General features: G+C 44.6%; 1 protein-coding gene across 1 annotated transcript; it reads left to right on the plus strand.

Moving 5' to 3' along the window:
• The first annotated feature begins 2,193 nt into the window (after nucleotides 1-2,193).
• On the plus strand, nucleotides 2,194-24,939 carry CDC42EP3 (CDC42 effector protein 3). Its single transcript, XM_081069770.1, has 3 exons — nucleotides 2,194-2,333; nucleotides 2,785-3,006; nucleotides 22,903-24,939. Exon 3 carries the CDS (start codon nucleotides 23,137-23,139, stop codon nucleotides 23,899-23,901), a length of 765 nt encoding a protein of 254 aa, XP_080925896.1. The 5' UTR covers nucleotides 2,194-2,333; nucleotides 2,785-3,006; nucleotides 22,903-23,136; the 3' UTR covers nucleotides 23,902-24,939.
• Nucleotides 24,940-25,513: the final 574 nt, after the last annotated feature.

Raw genomic sequence — 25,513 nt, forward strand, 5'->3', positions numbered from 1 at the left:
TTCATTTAAAATGAAGATTCCAATTCAGTGGCCAGAGAGTGAGGCTTGGTGCTGCTGGTCTTACGACCATACCTTGTGGCAAGAGGCTAGAATATTTCTAGCCAGCACCTGCTCGGCCCCTTCAGTAGATTGTAGGTTTCTGGTCAGCAAGGGTACTGCTGACATTTCTTGGCTCATTTCCCACAGTCCGGACGAACAGAAAAATAGCCCATCATTGGGCCTGACAGTTGCTCGCTCTACAGATACAAGTGCATTAATTGAACCTGAGTAAAACATCTTTCTACATCCACTGTCTTAGTCTCACTTAAGCTTCTAAGGTTACCACCAATTTTTCAAGGCTACGCCTTTCTGTAATCCAGAGCAGAATCTCAGAACCCTTAAAATCTTCCAAAGGCAAAGCTTTTCTCTCTTCCATATGAAAATCAAAATCCATCAAATCTAAAAGCCATTATAGTTAGTATAGGAAATACATTTGTTTGAAAGGATGGTTCACTATATGAGGGAATTCTCCCTCACTGGAGATGTTCAGTACCAAGAAAGATGTTCAGTACAAATAAATAACGTACAGCATCAAAGAAGCCAGGATAAATCAAATCAGCACCATCAGGCCCTTGAAGGGGCAAGTTCTGGAAAGATTGTTTAGAACCCAGAAGTGAAGCCTCATAAAGGAGCACAGAGGGAAACCCCCTAGAAAGTGAGGAATGGTGCAGAAAAGTAAGAATAGTTTTTTGGAATAAAATTGCTACCTGACGTTCTATGCTTGCAGGAACTGTACAAAAGTTACTTATTAATCATGTGGAAATAAAGTGTTAATAGCAGCTAACAATAAAGCAAATTGTAGTCAAGGGGTTACTTATTCAATAAATATTTATTGAGTATCTACTATGTGCCAGGCCCCATTTTAGGTATGGAAGATACAATAGTACATAAAGTCCACGTTTTAGAGGAAACAGGAAAACAATTCTATATACAAGACATGTGTAAAGATTGTACGTGCAAAAGGAATTTTTCATGTGGTATGTAATATATATACATACTGTTTGTACTCATGAAAATACCACATGCAATGAAAGCTATGCATAAAAATGTATAAAAATATCTTTAAGTAGACCAGTAACATTTAATATTTTCAATAAATTCATACATAAAATATATACATGAATGCCAAATGGAACATATATTTTAAAATATGAACCCCAAGTAAAATTCTCAGGAATCTGGAGTAAAATCCAGGTATATGCCAAAGGAAACTTCGGAGCAATTGCCATTTGCAGAAAGGAAACAATGCCCGGTCTCTTATCTTCATGGACTGTTTTGCTTGTCAGATTTCTAACATCATTCAGCTGAATTTTGCATTTGACTTCCAACCTCACGTCCATTTGACCTGCCAACTATTATTTTCTTTGAGGCTTTTAACGCTCCACCCAAGTATTTTGCTTTCCAGAGCAGTTGTGTCCGTTTCCTTTTTACTTCACCTTAACATCAGCCGTGGTTTACAACATGGGCTTAACATGCATCCTCTAAGATTTCAGAGAGATCCAAGGGCGTTGCGGGGATGACCCGAAGCTGATACCGCTCTAGAAAGTCAAAGTCCCCTGGAGGGTCTCTGCTTTGTGCCTGAATTTCCATCAAACCAGAGTCCCTGGGCTGGGGCCAGGCCCCGAGCGCCCAACTTCCCCGGGTTCCAGCCCCCTCCCCAGGCCGACGGTTCGAGCTGGGACCTTACAGCCGGAAAACGCCTCCCTTTCCTGTCGCCTACTCATCCCCCAGGCCGACGACTGGAAGAGTAGGAGACTGAGACCGATTAAGAAAATTAATTAACAAGGTCGGCGCTCGGCCTCCAGGCGGAGGGGCGGGGCGTGCAGCGGCGGTCGCCGGAATGACCGGCAGGCGCAGGTGTCGCCAAGAATGGAATTTTACGCTCGCGTCCGGCAGCTGCTCCACTTGCGCCTTCGTTGCACGTCTGGGGGCAGCCGCCACCCGGACTTGCTTCAGCTTTAGGCAAGTCTCTTTTAGGGACCCGCGGGAAAGGAAACACCTCCTCGTGGACTGGAAAAACCTGCAGCGTTGGCAGCTCGCGTGCCCACTCGCTCAGCCGGCAGCCCCCGGCATCCTCAGTGTGTCGAGTCCACTCTCCGGGTTTTGGCGACAGCTCCAAGGGGAGCAAGCTGGAAACTGACAGTACACACCCTCCCCCCAGCCCGGGATCCTAGTGGCCCCGGGACCCGCGGCACGTCTGGGGCGGCTCGGTCAGGTGGCCCTGCTTCTCGTGGCGAGTCGCTCGCCGCGCCAGAGCCTCGCTGGGCTAGGCCGGCTTGTTGGGACCCGGAGAGGTGGGAGCACGAGGTTTAGCTTAGGTGTCCGGGATACGGGCGGAGTCCCTTTGTCCTCGGGCACCCAGGCGCTAGCACCCCGGGGTCCCTCTGAACCGAGCGTCTCGCGACCTTTCTTTGTGCTGAGGGAGATGAACACGGCTTCTACGAGGGAAGCCACATCCCTAAGGGTGGCACTGGGGCGTTAACCATGGGGGCTTATTGTCCTCCGTGGGCCCTCAGGCCCCGCTGCGGGTGACATCGGCCGGTCCGCCCACCCCTGGGCGCGGCGCAGGTACTGGGGCGGGGTGGGTCCGCTCCGCCGCCCGCGCCCCCCGGCCCGCCCCGGCCCGCCCCCCGCGCCGCCGCCCCGCCCCGCGCCGCCCCGCCCTTCGCAGGTTCAGTTCTGGAGTCCGGCCGCCGCGCGCTCAGTGCTGCTCGCACCTTCCTTCCCTCGGTTCCGCGGCTTCAGCGAGAGGCAGCGCAGCTGCGGGGCACCCACGGCGGGCGAGCCTGGAGACCCGAGGCCTCGGGCGCCTTCACGCTGTCTGGGAGCGGGTAGCGCTGTGAGGAGGCGCTGCGCTGGCCCACCCGGCTGGATCTGCGCGGAGCCCGCGGGGACTGCGCGCGCCCTCGGAGGCGTAGGTGCGGGGCACCGGGTCCCGGGGCAACGACTGCGATCCTCGGGGTGCTGGTGAGTTGCTGCCTACCCACGGCTCCTTCCTCTGCTTGTCTGAGACCGTTGGACCGGTGGTCGTGGCTGCTTCCGGCGTGCGCGGGGTGCTAGGCTTGGAAACGCGTAGGGAGCGAGGATACCGAGGGTATCACTTTCCAGATGGTGTCCAAAGGGAACATAAAAAACACAGGGAGGGGTCAGGACACCACGAACAGGACGCAGACATCCACCATTTGTGCCCACCACTATTCAGGGTGGGGCTGCACCCTCCGAGCTACTGACAGCCATTCTGGGCGCTTATTGCATTTTTCCATCTGAGAACAAGCTGCACATGGCTACCGCTCCCCTCCCTTCGTGAATTGCCACAGGGCTGCACATGGGTGCACCGTGCAGATGGATGGTGGTAGTACCCTTCGAGTGCCCTTTCCTTACTTTGATGGGCGGGGAGAGGGGCATTGTGGCCAGAGCTCCAACCTGCAGATCGGGCAGTTGATTTTATTTTATTTTTTTTTGACAGTGGTTTCTGAACAGCTGAAACGTTTTCATGATTTTTTTTTTCTTCTTGAAACTAAGAGTCTTGACGCAGACACGTATCAGACTTGTGAGGACGAATGGATCTGGCCAGTCATTTTTTTCGTTATGAATTATTATGCTCCATCCCCCTCTCGACTTTGGGAGGCATGTGTTTCATCTTATAAATAGAAAGTAGCATATTTTTTGGCAGGACCTCCTTTATACCGTACAGTCTAGGAGAGGTCAGTTTAAAAATAAATATGCACTTGAATGTTACATTACCGTAAGCCAGACTGTGGCTGGGACAAGCTGCGTGGACAGCAGCGTCAAAGCCCGGAGCGCAGCTGTGTTGAAAGGAGTAAAAGCCCCAGAGTGCAGCCCAGGCTGACAGTCAAGTAATTACATTTTGTTTTTTTGGTTTTTTTTTTAAAAAGTGAATTAAAATGAGGGCAGGAACAGGAATGTCAGGAGGGTATTGCAGTAGGAATCTTTCCAGCCCTAGTGTATTTGGGGGAGTAGCTGCTGATTTGTGCTGAGGGTGTAGGGGGTTCTAGGGAGGGCGGTGCTGGGTAGGGGGAGGGAACTGAGGAATATGTTGAGGAGACAAAGATTTCCTCCCCACCCCCAGCTCTTTCTTGAGGGTGTTGCCTTTAAAAAAGAACAAAAATTAGGTGAGCTGCAGATGTCCGGATTTGAATAGCCAAGCCAGTTTTGGAGACTTCCTTAACATCATTGCAGAGACACAAGAGGTTTACCCTGACGTTCTGATGATGCCCCCCCACCCCACCCCAGGTGTCCCTAAGGCAATTTAAAAGACTCCTATAATGTTCTAACTTTGGAAAGATCTTTCATCTAACAACCAGAAAACTTCTTTCCTGGACAGTTCCAGAGGTCTTTTTTTGATACCACCTGTAATTTGTATGAGCTCTATTATAATAGCATTAAGAGTAAGCTACACAGGTATATGTGGGACACAAACCCTTTCCAGAATAGATTTAAACACTCAGAGATAAGTCGGGGTAGTTGTGAAATGTTTGGCATTGAAATTAATGGTAAAGTCTATTTATATAGTCAAGGAAGGGTTGAAAGTTCTTCATTAAGTCTCCCAAAGAATGTTGGTTTCCCAATAGGCCTCACTCATTGAATGAAACACTCAGTACCAGCCTCTGGGCTCACAGATAAGAACTTTGGAGAACTTTGGGAGGGTTTCTGGATCTATGGCAGTGTCAGCTTTCCAGTGGTATCATCTGCAAGAGATTTACATTATGAATTCCATGATTGGAACATGGTGCTGCGGCTGTGGCAGCAGCTACAGGCATGAAATAAGATGAGCTCCCCCTTCCCTCAAAATCTGAGCAGTGAATTTCTGTTTTGTATCCCAATGAAACATGTAAAGACAGCTAGAGTAGCAAGTGTTGCACATTTTCTTGTGTGTGCTTTTTAATGTATATTTAAATGTGGTGTAAGATGAGTAAATACAGAGTCATAAAAATTATTGCAGAAATGCTCACTTGAGCTAGTTTGTCCTATCTGCTCTCCATCTTTTCCTTTAATGTGGTGTTTTATATCCAGCATGCTCACAAAAGATACCGTTTTTCACTTCTAAAATCCGTGGTATTCAACAGCATTGGGAATCAAGTTGTTTTAACCTATATCACCCAAAGATTTTTACCAGGCCATAAATTTTTCACAAGCTTGTTGCCCAGTAGCCATAACATTTACCCAACGGGTGGAATACAATTCATAGCCTGAAAAACCTCCAGGAAGACTGCTCTGATTTTTCTAATTATTAAAATTCTTGCTTTCAGCCTGATTTCATTTAGGCCTGGCCTGATTTCTTTCTAGCCAGAATCCTGTGGACCTGTTTACTCATTGGTTGAAGCAGAATTTAAATCTATTTTAAATGTAGTATGTTTGTCAGAGAACAAGTAGTATCATTCGAAACTACTGGATTCAGCTAGCCGCAAAATCTCCTTTACTAAGCACTGATACCCAAGAATTCTCCTAGTACATCACACTGTTCATTACTTTGGATGTTAAAGGTCCTTCGTATATGGAGCCTGCCCTAAGCACCAAGCACTTTTCTCAACCCTTTTTCTTGATTAACTCATTTATTTACAATGCTTCTGTGAAGGAGGAACTGTTAATATCTGCATTTTACAGCTGTGGGAATTGAGGACAGACCTATTATGTAGCTTGCCCCAAAGTACACAGGAAGGAACATACCTAAACATGCATGTGCATTTTAACAACCCCATATGTGCGCTTTTGAGTGGCTAATCTGCATGAAAGTCAGCAGCTCTTTGGGGTAAGAAGATAGGGAAACGCCCTGAGGTTAAGAAATACGTCTGAGCCAGGCTATCTGGTCTCATATCCTAGCTCTGGTACTTACTACTTTGTGTGACTTTGGGCAAGTTACTTAGCAATTATAAAATGGGGATAATACTATTACTCTGAGGATTAAATGAGTTAAAAATATAATGCACTCGGAACAGTACTGGGCCCAGAGTAGGCACAATGAAAGATTGATGCTCTTATTGATGCTGCTTTTGTTGTTTTCCTAGGTGCTTAATACTGGTGCTTTCATTTAATATTCATAACTACTCTGAGGTAGATAGTACTGTTTTTATTTTCCAGATGAGACTACAGACTCAGAAAGGTTGAGGAACTTAGCCAAGGTCACACAGCTAAGTAAGTAGCAGAATCAGGTTTGAATTCTGGTCTGTTTGAGCTTATACTAAATACCACACCCCACCGCCATGGAAGAAGGTCAGGGAAGCTATTAAGTCTGACTCTTATTAGGGTTTTTGGCCTCTGGCAGAGAACTTATTTCATAGTGCCCAAAAGAGGATAACAGTAATTGCCAGCCTTAGGGAATACCATGTGATTCATTTGTGTTATTGAAGATGGTTCACTCCCAAGAGTGTGGCAACAGATGCAGAGGATCTAACATCAAACTGCTCGAGTTAAACACAAGTAGTTTAATTTGTACTAAAAATGAAGAGACTTACTTGGTGAAAATGTAGGACTCTGGAACACACAAGAAAGCCCCACGGCCAAGAACAAGGAATTTCGGGAGCCAAGCATGCAGTGGAGCTTAGTGTAAAGCGTGTCTTTGCTTCGAAGTTCTAGAAAGTCAGGGGTGGCAGGGTCTGGATGGTCATCTCCTTGAGACCCGTGACCACATCCACAGTGCGTGGCCCTTCAGTCCCTGGCACAGGTGACATTTAACATGTTTCGTAATGATGGTGCTCCAAGAGAGCTAAAGCGAAAGAGCTAAAGCAAGAGGCAGGAGCCACAAGTAAGCTGGGCAGAAGGCTCTGTCCTTGGCGGAAGTCGGGCCTCATTACAGGTCTGCATATGCCCCAGGCACTGCTAGATAAGCTTCTGGTAGGAGAGATAGAGTGAGGAGGCCTTTGAAACCTAGTGGGATGCCCTGGATAACCCGTGGGGGACCTGCCTGGCCTCCACGGCCTTTGATACTGTGGGTTTGTGATTAGCTGTGGGACGCTGCTCAAGAGACCCATCAAACCGAAGTAGAGGTTCTCGAAAGGATGGCGTGAAATAACCCAGGTTGCCTAAAAATCAAGGGCAATAGCCTTAGAGCTGTCCACCTCCCTTCCTTCTGCCTCTACCCGTTAGATGCTACAAAAGAAAATGATACCCCACAAACCAGAATAAGCAGCCAAATAGTTCTACAGCAGTAATCAGGTATGTTCCTTTCCTTTAAAAAAAAAAAAAAATGGCCTTGATATACTTCTTGGCCTTGATATACTTCTTCAATGCCAAGTTGAACCAGAGTCTCATAATGATGGATGGTACCACTGGTGGAAAAGCAGTTTTTAAAATTAAACCATCCAGTTTTATAACACGAGCCATAATGTGGATATTAAAAAGTTTACTATTTATGAGTAGCCAAGCAAACTAATGAATTGGAAAGCCGACGAGTGCCAAATTAATGTTTGCTAGATCCTTATTGCTTGCCCAAGTCATGAATTAATTGCAATTTCAGAATCCTGAAATTGCAAATTTAAAATTTAGAAACACCTAGATTTTCAGTGATTTGAGTTTATTTGCATGATTGAGAAAGTCACCATTAGCCTTCTAGCCTTTGGTTCTTAGATAACACACTTGCAGTTAGCTAATACAGCAACAACCACCTAATGTGTGCCTTGATACGTCAGAACAGGATTCTTTGGGAAACCAATTTGCATAAGGTCCCTTGCTGCAGGACTTTTCAGAGCATTTAATATGTCACTGTGTACAGTGAATCTCCACATGGAGATAGGGTCAAGTCTCTCAAGTCATTTTGCCCACAGTGCAGTCTGGCAGGAAACACTCCAAGAAACGCTGTGCCAGAAGCCGAAGCCACACTCTGCAGTCTGCCCTACAGAGCAGAAGGAACCCAAGGGCATTTCAGAGAACCACAAGGTGTGCAGGAATGGAGCCACAAGACCACCCCAGAAGATGCCAGCAAACACCATGTCGTTCTGCTATTTGATAAAATCAATGCAGAATTAAATGGAGACAGTCATAGAGAAACTGGCCTTAGCTCTGACCAAAGTTGTAACTGGCCTCTGTTCTTTTCTCCAGATGAGGTATTTGACCCTAGATGATTTTTTATAGTCTTTAGCTCTAGAATCCAGTGAGCTAGGACCAGTGGCACCTATTAGTGTAGCAGTCTTACTGCTAATAATGTAAAACCCTGGGCTGGTAAAACAGACCAGCGCCGATCTCTGGCAGAGCAGCCTGAGCCAGCATGGAACACGGGGGACTTCAAAGTCAGGCCTTTATTTAGACAGCTTACACGTTTGGGAATTTGTCATGTTCTGCTGACAACTTGAAGGTCATATTTGTAGACACATCATGCCAATGATAGATCACTGTATGTTTAGTTGAAAAAGACCTGTTCTGTTCAAATCCATTATAATCGTTTAGGCTACACACTTTTTTTTTTGTAAACGAGCAAAGGCATTTTTGATGAAATGTGGCTTTGCCATTTTGGAATGTATTTGCTTTCTTTCCCTCCTTATTTATTTATTTTTAAAAACATTTTCTGCCAAGGGTCAGTTCAGACATATAACATTGATTTTAACACAGCAGGAGATGGGGCTCTAGGCGCTTAACCCGCCAGCTATGTCACCAGGTAGATCCCTGTCCTTCTCTTCATAGGTTCTGTCCCCTCATCAGAAGTGGGGGGAGAGGAATGGATGAGGATGCAGAGAAAGGGCATAGATGTTCTCCAAGTTCTCTACTGGCTGTAAATTGCTGATATTCCATTAGTCTTTTTCCTTGTGTTCGAGGCGTTTCTCTAGTGTCTTGTACCTTCTCTTGTAGCTGCCTAGTTAGATTACTGGCTCCTTGAGAGTAGCCACTCAACCTAGTTAATCTTGGCATTCATCTTTTTTATAGTTGGGCTTAATGCAAACATGGATAATCTAGTTCTAGCCGTGTTATCTGATTCTGCCCATGGCACCATCTTCTCTTAGTGCAATGGAGCCAGAAATCAGTTTCTCTTACCTAGATTATTTAAGTCTTGTCAGAGTAAAATGATTCATTTGGAGGCTACAAAACATTCAAATTCAAAGGGCGGTGCCTTTGCTGGTTTGATTCTGGTGATAGTGCCCATCAAAGGCACCCGGAAAGGCAAGCCACCACCAGAACTTCCTCAAAGTCTTCTCGGGGCTGGGCAGTTGCAACTTCCACTGCAGCTTTCTGGTGCCCTGGTGGCGACTCGGTACCGCGCTGAGAGCACAGGCGGGGCAGCCCAGGGACTGAGGAGAATACGGGTCGTGTTTCCCAGTGCTCGCCTAGACCTCCTCAGTATGACTGTACGAGCCATTTGTTTGGTGTATGTATTGACCATAAGTCTCTGCACACTGGACTGTAAGCTCTGCGAGTGTATCAGAGCTGTAGCCTCAATTCCTGGAATAGTGTCTGGCACTTCGTAGGCCCTCAGTAAATGTTTGTTGTTAATGTCAGTCAACGAGGGGCCAGATGAAGACACTCAGAAGGCTCTCCAACGCTTCTCACTGAGTGAATCAGCTCAAGCCACATGTTCCATGGTGAGCATCAAACTGGAAACTGTTTCTTGCTCTCAGATGACTTGAGTGAGATGTCTTCCAAAATAATGTTGATTTTTGGCCTTATATAAGTTTAGTGGAAGTGTTTGCTCACGGGTAGATTCTGTTCTGTCTTCCTTGTGAAGAGGTCCTTAAGCTGTGGATTCACGTGAGGGGCCAGGTGGTATTTCACTTGCCAGCTTGGTGGAGTACCACTGCCAACATATCTCATGGGTGGCATGTGGAATATAACAGTGACTTCGTTCCAATTCCATATTTTTCTCCAAATGGGAAATTATGCTTGGAACCGGAACATTTGGGGGTTTCTCGCACCATATTTATAATAATTAGTTTGGGTGGCCAGATCCCAAGGTCTAAAAGCAATAAGGTTGGAAGAAATACCCACAGTCAGCTTCCCGCCTGTGCTGTTCCTTATGCAGATCTAGTTTTTTAGAGTAATTAATGATAATAATTGCCTCTTCCATTGCTTGTAATAAGCTCATCGCCCAACAGGACTTTATGGGTATTGTTTTTATGTGTATTGTTATGTGTACTGTAAGAAGACACTAACCATTATTCTCTCTGTAGATGAGGAAAGTGGGACTCCCACAGAGAGTCACTGGCACTGCTCAGTGCCTTTTAGTTTAATAGCAGGAAGGATGAGAAAACATTAATGAAAAAACTGGCAAAAAGTATTTTGACTCTAAAGATAGTCTTAACTTCATTAAAAAGTATTTTTTTTTTCTTAAAATTCCTTAGAAGCTAGATGTTTCTGCAAATGTGTAGAATCACAGAACACTAACATTTTACGATGGACAGGTCCTTACTTCAGCCCCACTCTTTCATTCTGACATGATAAAACTGAGGCCCTCAGAGTTTGAGAGAGAAGGCATGAATCCTCCTTCTTGGCCCAGTTCTCTTTCAAACTTTTTTTTCTTTTTTAGCCAAAGAAAAGAAAGAAAACTTAACAAAAGTCCAATACATTCACAGATGATAGCAGGATTTCTGTAGTTAAAGAAAAGGAGGGAGTGGGTAGGGAGGTGGGTACTACTTTTCTCAGTCTCGCTTTCCTTCACCAGTGTCCCAAAGGTGCCCTCCTTGATTGAGCTCTGTGCGTTCCAGGGAACACAGTGTGAATAACCACTTTGAATAACCTAAAATACCTTGTAATATTGAGTAAAATAAATCTGAAGCACCAGTCTGTGATTCTACCATCTCTCTGTGTGTCCATGTAGCTTACAGGCACATACCAGGGGATGGTACTTTAAATTAGGAACATGGAATAAAGGATATTTATTACCCTGACTTCTCTCCCAGTGCAGGAATGCTTGCTTGCTTTCTCTCCCCAGTCCCTTCCCGATGGAATCCCCACAGCAATCTCAGACTCAGTGGGAAAGCTTCCTGTGAGGGGCCTCTCCCATTCTTCAAGCTGATTAACTAGAGTTGTTTTAGACTTTCCATATGTAGCCCCACCTGGCCTTCTCATGAACCTTAATCACTCATGCACCTAGTTTTTCCTTGGGACAATACATAATCCCTTGCACCTGACAGTTTACCAAATATTTAAAGAAAATAACTATATACCCTTAAATTTTTCTTTATCTGACCAGTAACAGTCGATTGTAACTTTCCCAACTCGAGAAGTGCCATTTGTTCTCCAGGCTGGAAGAATTGCACCTGGAGATAAAGGATACATGCACGTGTCCAGGAAAGGTTAGCCCCGCCTTCTGTTGACAAGGACTTATCCTCTGATCACGCTGGAGATAGGAATCCCTTCCAGTTGTGGAGATTGTTCACAGGGCAGACACAAACCATTCTAGCCCCATCTACAAGCATTTTATTGATTGACTGCTAAAACAGCATTTAAGGAGAAAATGTAAGGGGTTATTTTGGCAACTAGAATGGTTCCCCTTCAATATTGTATGTTAGTAGGTGTTCTGGTTTTTCATTTGGAATGAAGATAATGCTTTGTGTTTGCATAGTGTTTATTGGTATGAAGATTTTCACCTTCAGCTTATGATCACCTGTGAGATAGGCAGGTTTGGGGTAATTACCTCCATTTACAGTAACTGAGGTAACCGGCATCCCTGTGTGTCTAGTTCTTCAAGGATCCTACAGGGCTGGTCAAAGTTTGGCCCAGTTCTTTCCTCCCTGAGGCCTAGGAGAGCAGTGAGAGCTCTATCTGCTGTTTTGTTTGCCTGTGCATTCATTCATTTGATAAGTGTATTTTTTTAAGTACCTGATCTGTGTTAATCACTCATTAATATTCAAAACAATCCTTTTCCATAGAATGTCCATTATGGTTTCTTGAATTTCCCTTGTACATCTTGGGCCAAATAATCCAAATTACCCCTTAACTCATTTCCTTTTGAAAGGAAAGGTCTGGAGGGCTAGCTCATTGTTTCTCAGGGACCTCATTCTTTAACAGTGACTTACATATAACTAGTGAGTCTGCATTCAGGGGAATGTATTGTCAAATTTTTCTTGAGTCTTGGCTGTCTCTCTAAGACTCTATTTGCACATTGTAGTCATGGATAGAAGTCATTTCCCTTTCAAACAGCACGTCAACAAATAGTCTTTGACTTAATACAAAAGATCTGCAAGAGCCTGTAGAATTACTGTGGCTTGCATTGATAGGCTGTTAAATTCTTACCATGCATGGATAGAGAAAGGTTAAAATGTCTTACAGATGGAAAAATGAGAGAAAGCCTTTGCCACAGAGAGGCAACAATTCCTTGTTAAATTACTTGATTTTTCTTCCTGTAGGAGTCGTAGAAAGACTCCATCTTGCATTGCCAGCAGAGCAGGCAGGGTTGAAGAAGAAGGAAGTCAAGACAGTCCCGTTCAAACCTTCTTACTTGTTCATTCATTCAATAGACATTTATTCAGTACCAACTATGAATTAAATGTAGTTGTCTCTCCCTTGAAGAAGTCAGTCTAGTGGGGGAGGCAAGTACTGATTGCAGTATGGTGTGATAGTTGGTAGGTTTGAGATGAAACAAGGAACTGGACGAGCTCACTCTAAGAGGCCTTGGGGGAACTGGCGGGAGATAATAGCTGCAGGGGTGGTCGGGTTGGGACCCAGATTGCTAAAGTGGGTCTCACAAGCTATCTGATCTCCAGGTTGTAAGGGTGGGCCTGCCACTGAAAAGTGACAAGGTTACTAGAGCAATCCAGATGGCTCACTTTGATACAGAGTGGAAGATAAAGTGGAAGGAGATGAGATTGGAGGCCCATAAATAGGTGAAGGGGAAAATAGCCTTGTGCAGGAGAGAGATCACGAGGGCTGGAAAGTGAGGCTGAAGCAGTCACATGCACAAGAGGAGACATAATGATGGGACTTGATGTAGAGAATGAGGCAGGGGGAGGAGTTGGGGATGACTGTTAGGTTTTGGATTTGGGTAACTTCTGCCATTTACCAAGAGAAGAGAGTACAGGAGTCATATGCTAGGGCCCACCTACTATAATTTGCAGGCCCTTGCCCAAAGAGATGGGCAGAGGGAAAACTAAAAGGGTTCATTCAACAAAATGTGAGGGCCTCTGTGTCCACTGCCCAAGAGGCTCTGTAAGTGATTTTTACCAACAGCTCTTACATATAGCACCTTTGCCTACCTTGTTCTGATTGAGCTCACCACCTACCGGGAGATATCAGACATATAATCACAAAACCAGAGAACAGGGAAATAACAGAAATACAAGCTCTGCAGGAGCCCTAAGAAAACCTGCAAGCAAGGCAGTACTGAGCCTGGATTTCGTGAAGTGAGTTAAGAGAATTCCTCCAGGAAGGAAGTGACTGAAGCAGTTCTTGGAGGATGTTATGAATAGTGGTTAATGAATGGTAAGAAGGTGGGCAGACAGTCCATGTAAGGAACTCAGCGTTCTGAGTTTCAGAAAGGTAAGAGGGAAGTGAAGTGTAATAGTGAGGAAAGGGAGCTATTGTCCTCTGCGAAAGCCCTGTGGTTGTACACAGCCCCAGAGTGCGTGCTTCCTCTGGGAAAAGAATTAACAGCACATAACACTATTTTCTAAGAACAGGATGTTTGTTTTTCTCCTTGAGACTCAGGAGGCTTTTATTACCTCAGAATTTTAATCTTTTGGCTTTTCTTTTACATAAAGTCAAATTCCTTTTGAGATTCTTTTTGACAAGAGCGAAAATATTGTAAAGTCCTAGTGAATTCAAGTTGGAGAAGCTGGTGTCTGGGACCATTGTACTCATTCTTGGTTCCAGACAAGGTCAAGCTATCACCTCTGTCACTCATTACTGTTGAGATCATAGTATATTATTTTTCCGTGGTGCTGTCAGACTTCTAGTCAGATAGTATGGGGTGACCATTCCATTCTCAGCCCACTTCCATGGCAGTCCTCATGCTGTCCAATCCAGAGCAGTTAAGAGCACAGCCTGGAGTCCAGCCATGGCTGAAATCCTAGCTCCCCCACTCTTGGATTGATTGACCTAAGACTTAATCTAAGACTGATTCCTAAGAGGTGTGTTTTAGTACTTACTGCCTGGCCCACAGCAAGTACTCAAATGTTAGCCATTACCATTCACAAGTACAAATTCCTTAGAGAACCAGGCATTTTAAATTTGCTGCTTTCTAGAGGAGCCCCTGTAGACTTGGACAGGGGTTTGGTGCCTGGGAGCCTATCAACTCATCTCTCATGATGGAAGGTCTCACAGGGGTTATGGATGTAAACACTTCTTAACTCGATGAAGTTCACTGTGTGCCATGTGTTGTGGGAGGCATAAAGATGGGTAAGACCCAGTTCACGTTCATAGAACTAGTCTGAGGGGGACATTCATTCATTCAGTGGACAAATATTTATGTACAGATATTCATGTACAAATAACACAGGGGAACCTGCCATGGAAGTGGGTTGAGAACGGAATGGCCAATGCCAGGTTCCAAATAAACCCACTGCTGGTGTCATGCAGAGAACCATGTTTCAGCTCATCCAGTGAGCATGGATGATTGTCAAGGGCCCTAGCAGGATGGGAGAATAGCATGGAAATCCCTTATCTGCTCCTTCACCACACTAGGGAAATAGTGTATTCAAGTGTGTGCTATAAAGGCAGAGGACAAGAAACTTGGCTCTCTGTGGCAGTATGGGCCAAGTGACCATAGCCTGAATTTCTGGACACCTGTCAAACTTGGTATTTTGGATCATTTGATATTATTATTACTGAATCTGGCGTTTCTGTAAAATAATTGCTGACTTAAATATTAGGGGTTTTTTGTGAGCAACTAAGCAACGTCACAAGTTACTTTCTTTTAAGCAGAGTTTAGAAGGAATATCGTAGCTGAATATTGCTGAAAACTAGGTTCTCTTTCAAGGACAATTGATGTTGTCCTTATAGCTTCACAAATCAAGTGGACCCATTAGTTATGGAAGCATGGGAGCAATTCACAGAAATGGCCTTATTTGATTCGTATCCAGACTACAGTGCCTGCCTTGGTCATTCTGACAAATCCTGTGTAAAACATGGCTGAATCCCATGTAAAACTAGCCATGATAAATGAGCCAGGCATTTTGAGAGAACCCATTCTCCTGCCTTGGTATATTCTAATAATAACTGCCAGGGATCAATGTCCATACTGAGTCCTCCCCAATAGCTCATTTTAATAGGGAGAAAGAACATAATGGCCTCTCTTCAAAAATGCAGACTTGTGAGGTGGATGTTCTTTGTGAGTACTTTGTGGTACTTTGTGAGGTGGATGTTCTGTCTTCCAGTTATGCTTCTAAAAAAATCTTCCAAATAGTACAGTTAGAGCCTATAAATGTGAAGAGTGTACGCAAATTAGCACTGAGTCTCCTGTATGGTATTTGTGGGTTTCTATATAATCGAGGTTGTAAAAGAAAAATAGCTGTAGCTGAATAATAAACAAAGAAATCCATTTATAAATAATTGAAGGTGAAATGTATCATAGACTTTCTGAGTGGGTCTATAAAATATAGTCTACTCAGGCTACAAGTTCATTTGCATGACAACTGGGCAGCTGGGACCTGAGCTAATAGAGTTTTAGTCTTGCAGCATATATATAGTTCTGTCCTCAGTTTAGATGACATGGGGAAAGGATAAGAATCTAAAACTTGAAAAGTCATCTTATCTTCTCATGCATGGGTGGAGTGAAACACGCTGAAAATATGAAATGTATCTTCAGGATGCTGTTTACTGGGTTTTCTCTGGTTGTATTTATTTCTGTCTTAGCTTTTTATTTAAGTTCAATGTTAAATTTCTAATACTATGATTGTTTTTCCCCCGTGAATTTAAAAAGTATTTGTCTGACTCAGAGAAGCCCTCCCACAGAGGTTTGCAAAAGGGTTGGCATGAGTACCCTCATTTTTGTAGTAATATTTTAGTGTTTCTGGTACCAAAAGTTGGTTTATCACCTCTGTACTGTATTAGTAAAAACACAGCCATCTTCAAATGGAAAGGCTTCTAGGGAAAGCCTGAGCATTTTCATAGGTGAATGTGACATGGGGCCCTAAGGAAGTAAGCAGTGATGGTGTTCCCTTACAGGAGACTCAGAATGAACAAGGCTGTGAACTTCACCCTCAGTGCGCCATCCCTTGGGCTCAGAGTCAAGGCTGCTGACCCCCGTGCAATCCTCATCCCATGCCTTGCTCAGCGTCACCTCCCCACCTTTCCAGAAACCTGGGTTCTCCCTTGGAGAAGCCCAAATCTGTTTCCCTGCAGCTTCTGCCTAGTAACCCTAAGCCTTCTCAGAGCCAGTTAACACCTTTTCTATTACAGTTAAACCAACCTTTCAGATCCCAAAGCTTTGTATTTCCTCAGTATATGGGTTTTCTTTAAGCTGCTCAACTTCTTCAGCGTCTCACATGGGACTGAGTTCCTAGTACCCTCACCCTGCCCCCCCGCCCTGGCTTGGACTACTCAGAACATGTAGGAACATGTTACAGGTAGGTTTTATCCCCTCTAAAGTGGGGAGCCAGCGTCCAATACCATTCTCTGGGCTTATCACAGTGGGATTGTCTTCTCCTTGTTGGCAGCAGAGAGGGTTGGGAGTTTGGAGGTGGTGGAGGGCTCCTGGCTGAGTCATCATCCTTCCCAGGGAGGGATAATTATACAGGAGGGATAATTGAGTATTTTTGCTTGGGGCCCCCATAGTGCAGTGGTGCTGTGTCCGGGTGGTAGGAAGACGGGCACACTGATACACTGCTGAGGCAAAGTGAAAGCTGCTCAGAAGCTAGGGTATCCTTGCTAGACTATCGAAGAATGTGCCCGCTAAGCAAGCAAGGGGAAGTCCCATGCAGGCTCACTTCCTGAAAGCAGAAGAAAGGCAAAGGGCCGCGGGTCCCTCAAACAGTTACAACCCCTCCCTCCACCTGCCCCTGTTTTTATACATGTGTGTTTTAAATTAGCATTACAACCTATTTTGCAGTATGAAAGACATTTTTCATCCTCTCTCCACTAAGAATCTAAAAACTATTAGTAGACAAACCAAACATTCCTTTCTTAAAATAAATGCAATTTTTTAAAATCTCAACCTTTTTGTTCATTTTTAGAGCCCTGTGAGTTGCCAAAAAAGTCAACTCTAAGTAATTGAGGAACTGAGTTTTTGATGTGTCACTTTGTCATAACCTCTTGTTTTTCCCCACCTCCTGACCACCGCCCTGTTCTGGTCTTTTCAGTTAGTAACAAGGAAATGAAACAGGGGGCCACTTCCATTTTTCCTTCGTTGACTTAGTATTGCTGTGGTGATTTCTCTTATGAACACTGTCACTTATGCTTAAATCAGTAACAAAGAAGAAACTAGAATTGTCTAGCCTAGTGCAGGAATGACCCCTGGGCACTTTCTTATCCAAACCATGGCTTTAACTTCCTCTCTAGCCCTTGTGTGTCTTAGAATCCTTGGATTTCTCACAAATTCACGTAAGTGGGATCCTGTGCGTTTGCAGCTGGACTCCCTGCCGGTACATGTGCTGGACATTCTTTCTGACCTTGATAAAGGGTGACAAACAACTGACTGCGGAGCTGAACCCTTTTGTTGGCAAATCTGTCCTCTTCAGTGCCCAGGAACTGGGACCTCTGTGTGTAGAAGAATCTAATTTCCCAGATGAGTATTGTCTCTAGTGTCATCTAAGAGGGGAGAAAGAGGAGCAAATAGTGATCCAAGAACTCAGAGAAAGGGATTAGCCACAGTGGAGAGTTTACATTTCAAGGTCAAGGGGAGGGTTTTTGAGAAAGGGCTACACAGGATAGGAACATTTTTTTTCCTCGTTTTCTTTCCTTCTTCCCTCTCCTCCCCTCCCCTCCCTTCCTCCCTCCCTCTAGCCCTCCTTCCTTCCTTTCTGCTTTTTTCTTTCTTTTTTTTTTTGGATTTTGAGAGAGTGGGAGTAGAGGGAAAGATGGCAACACAAGAAAGCCGGAAATCAGGAGAGGCCCAAGTGTGGGCGGGCAACCCTCAGGTGGTGCAATGCCTGGTCTTCAATGAGGAGGTAGAGTCCTGACTGATACACAAAAGCTAGAAATTCCTCTTCATTTGGAATTTGCAAAACACCCACAGGGGCTCACTGACCAGTTCTATTCTAAGAATTCATTTCTGGCCTATCGGCCCTTCCAATTTAGCTCTTCCTTTCCTCTTCTCCCACCACCAACCCATGACAAGAACGCCCTGCTTCCTTGTGGGCAGAGAGTAAAGCTTTTGGATGTCCTCTTGATTCAGGCTTTTCCACTCTGATTGGTCAGCCATCAGGGACCTCCTGGAGCCCAAATCTCCTTTTCTGAAAACGGTGAGGAGGGACAGGATTTCATGTTGTAGCATTTAGGACCATCCCACCCTAAAATGTTGCCTCGCTGGGTCACTAGCCCCCACCCCCACCCCAAACAAGGAGCTAGCTGTATACCTGAGCCCCAGTACCTCCAAATACCTATGCTTCCCTCCACGGGGACACCTGCTGTGGCCTTTCCTCCAGTGTCCTTGTGCCAGTAACTCAGGTTCAATAGGCTTTTCTGGACCTATGGATAAAATTGGCTATGCAAGAAGCCTAAGCAACCCATCTATTTATCTTTTTTTAAACTAGCTAATTTCATAATTCATTCGGAAATCCAAAATCATAAAAGGATACAGTGACAAGTTTCTCTTTTACCCTTGTCTGCTTCTATCCACTTTCTCTCCTTGTGGACAGTCAATATTACTTCTTGTATATGCTTCCAGGGGTGTTTTATAGACATAGAAGGCAATACAAATGTATATACACACTTTTGCACCTATGTTTTTTTTTCTTTGAAGCTCTTTCTATATCTGCATATAAATAGCTGCTTCATCCTTTGTTTTAGGCCTGTGTAATACTCTTTTGTATGGATTCACCTTATATTACCAGTCCTCCATCAGTGGGACAATTAGGTTATTTCCAACTCTAAGCTGTTATAAACTGGGCTGGATTGACAACCTTGTACACATATGATTTCCTATATATGTGAGTAGGACACATCTCTGTAAGTGGAATTCCAGGGCCAAAGGCATGTGATTTGCAGTTTTGATAGACATTGCTAAACTGCCTTGTGTTAGACCTGTTGGTGCTTATACCTATGCCGTCAGTGTATGCGAGGCCCGTCCCCAGCCCTTATCAACCCAGTGTGTTATCACACATTTGTATCTTAAACGGGCTTTACAATGCATCCCCTTCATAATTTGGGAACTGACTGAATTCCTAGGGAGTATGCTCATCAAGTGTCAAGACCTCAAACTCTGGAGCCCCACCACTTGGTTTAGTGCCTGGATGCCGTGCAGCCTTGGCAAAGTGACTCAACATCTGTGCCTCAGTGCCTCATCTGTAAAATGGGGATATTAATCGTAGCAGCCTCATGGGTTCTTGTGAATGAGCTAGTACACGTCAAAGGTTGGAATAGTGCCTAGTACGTAGAGACATTCTCAATAAACATTTACTGTCATATTCAGTGTTGGTGATTCCCAGGAGACACACACGTCCCTCTCCACCAGCCACTTGGTCACCAGTGGAGAAACTGCCCATTCGGTCTCTGCATTAGCGATGGCAGATAAGATGTTGAAAGAGCAGTCAGCCTGGGAAGGAAATGGTATGGCTGCCCACTAGATAATAGCTAGGGAGCCTAGAATATTCAGAAAGGAGGGGAGGAAGCAGTCAGTGTAGGTAATCATCTGTATTAGATTGTCTCTGCTGGGAACGAGCTGGAGAAAAAAAAGATAACAGATAAGATAGAGGGATGGGGGTCAGAGCTCTCAGTTATTTCTCCCACATCCCATCATCACGTCACAAACGTCAACTCGCCTAAACTTGTAAAACTGACATTTTTGCCCCAAATTCCTTAAAAAAAAAACAAAAAAAGAAACTTGCAATGTTTTTAGGAGCTCTTAGCACTGGCGATAGAAGTTCAAGATAAATTGTTTCCATAGTCCTAGAAGCCTATGTCCCTGTCATGCAGTAAATACTATGTAAATATTTGTAGAAAGAAAGAAAAATGCCTTTTAAGGTATGTTCTTTCCGCTCCCTCACTGCCAGAAGCTTATCGAGCCTACATTCACTAACCCCTTTCTTACTTTTTTTTCTTGCATTTTGTCACTTCCCTGCCACCCTTGGGTCCACACCACTGACCTAAAACCCACTTTCTACCAGGCTGAGCGAGCCTCTGGCAAGGGGCCAGCAGAGCCCAAGGCTGTGGCTGTGGCCATGGCTATGGCCAGGCAGGGACTGAGGCCTGGGTGTTCGTTCCTCGCTGAGCCTTCCGAGTGCAACGAGCGTCTCCTGTCCCACTCCTCACTTTCCCTCCCCAGCATCCTGTCGTTCAAGGAAAGGGTGAATATGAGTGATCCAGTCAGAGAGGCAGAGAACTGCACTCTGGCCATTACTTCATGGTCTTTTTATTTTTTTAATGTGAAATGGCCTGCCTCGGTTTCTGGCCTTGCATAACCCTGGCTTCACCAGCTGATCACAGGCAGCCCTTGCATGCCCTTGAGTGGTGGCAGAAACACTGTATCTTTCCATGGAAGCTGCCCTCCTGGCTGTGTGTGTGAGGACACCACTCCAGTAGGCAGCTGTCCCTCAGGGCTGTCCCGGTCTTCTGCAGGCGGTGCCCCAGCTGCTCCTGCAGGCAGTCATTGTGCTGTGCCCAGAGGGGCAGGAGGGCATTGCCAGCCGCCTTTGCTTGGCAGCAGCCCTCGCCTGTTGTGCACTTATAGGGAAAGGAAGTTCTGATATTGAAGAAGGAAGACCCAGGATTTAAACTGTTGTTACTGCTACAAAACCCCAATGAGAGTTAAAACTATGCGAGAGAATGTCTTCCTATGACTGGGTTTTCCATCTTCTTGCTTTGTATCAAGCGTCTCTTTTAGTAACACTGTCTCCATGAATTTCTAACCTGAAGTGGGAAAGCAGACCCCCGGGGGCCCAGCCATGTGGCCACAAGAGCAGCACTTCGGGGAGGTTGAGCCAGTGCCTTGGTCAGAGCTAAAGAGAAATGGAGAGAGACGGTGACTGAGGGGTCCTGCTTGTCAGCGTCGAGGGTGGCCCACTCTGGGTGCAAACGCACTCATGCTGCCTCGGCCTCCTGCCCAAGGCCACAGCCAGAGTGGGCTGGGTCCCTCCAGCTCATCATTGTCTGCCTTCACACGTCTGAGTGCAAGTGGCTTCTCCAGCAGAGCCCATCGTCACCTTGCCAGTGGGTGCTGGAGCACAGTCCTCACCACCTGCCACAGGCAAACGCATTTAAAACTCTTGCTGAAAGGAAGGAAATATGGGGCAAATGTAGCCAGCCTCCAGCTGCTACAAAGCAAACGTGACTCTCTTCAAGCTGCCATCTAACCCACCCCTCGGAGCATTTATTTATTTATTTGCTCTGTGGCCAGGGAGAGGTCTCAGCAAAGCCATTGCAGGAATTCCCGCAGTGGGAGAGGTTTTAGCTACTCCGTGTCCGCTGATGTGACTAAAGAATCCGAGAGTTATTTTCAAGAGATGAAGAGCTTCTCATCAGTGAACTGAGAGCCCCCAAGTCTTCCTGTAGCTCATCATTTCTAATTGTGTCATGTAGCCTATGCAGGGAGGCTGTTAGCTTTCTGTGCTGGTAACAAATTACCACCAACTTTGTGGCTTACAATAATATCCATTTAATGTCTCACAGTTTCTGTGGATCAGGAGTGCGAGCAGGGCTTAGCTCCATGATATCAGGCTGTGAACCAGGTGTTGGAGCTGCAGTCTCATCAGAGGCTTGACTGGGGAGAGATCCACTTCCAGCTTCCCTCAGGTTGTTGGCAGAATTCATCTCAATAGGCTCTTTCAACATGGCAGCTTCCCTGTTCAAAACCAGAAAAGGGAGTCCTCCTCCAGCCTGCTGAGATGGTATCTTTTATAATGTAACCTCATCAAGGTGCTGCATAGCATGACCTTTACCATCTTCTGTTGGTTAGAAGTCACAGGTTCCACTTACAAAAGCTTTAGTACCAGGAGGCAGGGTTGCCAGGAATTCTGCCTCCCACAGGGAGAGGAGGATACAAGCTTATGAGTAAGTGTTTCAAAAGTATTCCCAAGTGAAGACCCAACCTATTGTATTCAATCACATTTTTTTCTTGAAGCAAATTTGTTCTTCCATTTCAATATGCTTCCAAATCCTGACATTCTGGACAGCCCATTTCTCTCTGCCATAACTTGATTCCAGCTCCGGCTCTTTTCATTAACTGGCCGTATGTTATTGAGAAAGGGTGTTTGTTTTGTTTTTAATTGTTATTACTATCTTTTTGACTGCTGAATCTCAGTTTTCCCATCTGTAAGAATGCATTTCTCTAAGATTTTGTTGAACACTAGCATATAATAGTCACTCTCACTTAGTAAATGACATTTTCTGTCCCTTCCCTTATCAGACTATTCATTTTATTGTATAAATTGTATTTATCTACAAAACTGAGCAATACAATATTATTAGTCTTGCCAGTGTGAATGCTGAAGCAAGACAGAAAAAATATTTTAAAACAAATCCAGCTGTATGTGTCAGGAGCTGAAATCACTCTGGTCACGTGCTGACTGCAATTCTCAAAATAGAGGAAAAGAAATAAAGTCTTAGACATGTCCAGGAAATTGTGTCGATGGCCATGTTTAAAAAGTGCTGGTGGCATAGATTTAGAGTTTTTTCATTGCTCTCTTTTTTCCCCTAAAGTAAGACTAAGATTAGTGAATCTTCGTTAAGATTAAAGTTTTTGCCCTACTTAATGGAGGGAAACAACAAAATAAAGCTTGGCTTTAGATGGGAACTGGTCTTGCTATTACTTCTAGGCTCTTGTGAAAAAGGCAGGCCTGAGTAAGCCCTAAAGGTTCAGCTAATTATAATCTGCTTTGGTTTCTTTTCCAGGTTTGTCCATGTTGTGGAAGGGATTAGATGTTGTAAGCGGCTCCCAGAAAACCCACTTGGCTATAACTTCTGGAAGGTCTCTCTGACCATCTCACTTCAGACCCACTTCTGAAGCTACTTGAGAAAAATGGTGTGAAAGTTCCTATCAAAAAGGATTGTCAGGAACATACAAACTCTGTGAAAAAAAAGTGGCCTTTTTTCCCTCTTTCAAAAGAGACATTCTCAAATTCCAAAATGCCAGCCAAGACCCCAATTTACCTGAAAGCTGCCAATAACAAGAAAGGAAAGAAATTTAAACTGAGGGACATTTTGTCTCCCGACATGATCAGCCCTCCCCTTGGAGACTTTCGCCACACCATACACATCGGCAAAGAGGGCCAGCACGATGTCTTTGGAGATATTTCCTTTCTTCAAGGGAACTATGAGCTTTTACCTGGAAACCAGGAGAAAGCGCGCCTGGGTCAGTTTTCTGGGCATAACGAGTTCTTCCGGGCCAACAGCACCTCCGACTCTGTGTTCACAGAAACGCCCTCGCCTGTGCTCAAAAACGCCATCTCCCTCCCAACTATTGGAGGGTCCCAAGCACTCATGTTGCCCTTATTGTCACCGGTGACATTTAGTTCCAAACAGGAGTCCTTTGGGCCAGCAAAGCTGCCCAGGCTTAGCTGTGAGCCCGTCATGGAGGAAAAGGCTCCAGAGAAAAGCAGTCTGTTGGAGAACGGAACGGTCCACCAGGGGGATGTCTCATGGGGCTCCAGCGGGTCGGCGTCCCAGTCCAGCCAGGGCAGGGGCAGCCACTCCTCCAGCCTCTCCGAACAGTACCCTGACTGGCCAGCGGAGGACATGTTTGACCATCCCGTCCCTTGCGAGCTTGTCAAGGAAAAGACTAAATCAGAGGAGTCCCTCTCTGATCTCACGGGCTCCCTCCTCTCCCTGCAGCTGGATCTTGGGCCCTCATTTCTGGATGAGGTGCTGAATGTCATGGATAAAAACAAGTAACAGGATATCTCCAGCAATTTTCCTTTGGAGATAAAAGATGTCAAAAAAAAAAGAAAAGAAAGAAAGAAAGGAAAAAAAAGAAAAGAAAAGAGAACCACAGTTGAAGAGAAGAGCTTCACTGGCTATATTTGCAGCTGTGCAATGGGTTTTCTAAAATAATGTTCCTACAAAATATTTTTTTACCTGCTATGCCCTGTGTGCAAAGACAGTGTAAGAAAAACAAACAAACAAAAAACACCCTGTCCTGGAAAAAAGAGGAAGTGAGTTGGTCAGAACCCATTTCAACAGGCATGGCTGATGTTCAGCTCACATTTTTTGTTTGTAGACACGTAAGGAATCTGGCTTGGCCAGGATGGGTACTCGCTACAAAGGGCTGTACAAGTCACATTGAGGAACTTTGCAATATTCCGGCATTTTCTGAGCAAGAGGAAGTCAAAACTTATTTAACACCTAAGCCTTTTTTCTAGACTCTTTTCTATATTGTTTGGATTCACCATAGCAAATTCTTCAGTGTTAAAACTTTTCTCTGTTTTCACATTTGAACAAGTTTCTGGGTTTGGGGGATTTTCTTGTAGCTCTTATATACCCCTATATATCGATATTGCGAAATTTTGACTGTCAGCTACATGTTGGTTAAGACACAAGCAAAGTATTACTGTAACTAAGTTATTTTTAAAGTTAAAATATATTTTTATGTGCCTTTGGCTTTTTATTGCAGAGTCTACATTTTATAGGTATTACATCCAATGTTGTCCTTTGACTTGTTTCCATTGTAAGCCGTGTCTGTGTATGTTTGGAAACGTGTATTCATACTTAGCTTTATTTTCTTTTTTCTTCATCTGTTATGCTTTTCACAGCAGCCAACAATGGATTGTAAAGTATAAAGGCACATGTTACTCATGATGCTTCTCCAGAGACTGTCGGCTACACCATGTAATTCTTCTTTGGAAATATGGGTATTTTAGTACAGTCCATACTTGCATTACATAGGTATTTCATACAGCACAATAAAGAGTAAATGTGAAAATGAACTCGCTTATTTATAATAATAAACAAAAACATAAAAGAATAATATTTTCTTATTACACAGCCCAGGGCTAGAAAAATTGCTTCTCTAAAGTGTACATGAGCCTTTAAAATAAGGTAAGAGGTGATTTCCATCCACTCTGTAATTTTTTTATTATTTCCCAAAGGTGTGAGGTTCCAGAAACAGGGCCTCTCAATTTTAGGAAAAATCAACATGTGGGATCAGCGTTTTATTTTGAAGTCAGCACTGACGCCAACCTCTCAAAACTTGTTTTTGGGACTTTCCTCGCTTATTTTAACACACTCTTCAGCAAACTCTTGCAACCCCATTCCCATTCCTATAGGACAGATGTTTCCGTGGGGCAGGTGCCATATGGACAAGATTAAAGAGGCGAAAAAGAGGGCAGCACGTGCCCCCCAAGGAGCCAGAGATGCCCTGAGCGTGTTGATGAAGGAAAGAGGACCGGGAAATGTACACACTGATTCCTGTCCCAGTATTAACTACCCCTCCCCCTTCAAAGACAAACGCTTAGACACAATAATTTTCATTTCTCTTTGAAATAACTTCCTATTCCAAATACTTCAA

This window comes from Rhinolophus hipposideros (genome assembly GCF_964194185.1).
Source record: "Rhinolophus hipposideros genome assembly, chromosome: 12".
Lineage (NCBI taxonomy): Eukaryota > Metazoa > Chordata > Mammalia > Chiroptera > Rhinolophidae > Rhinolophus > Rhinolophus hipposideros.

Bases quoted from the DNA above. Each gene is read 5' to 3' on its own strand.
- CDC42EP3 (XM_081069770.1), top strand. From the start codon at position 23,137: ATGCCAGCCAAGACCCCAATTTACCTGAAAGCTGCCAATAACAAGAAA.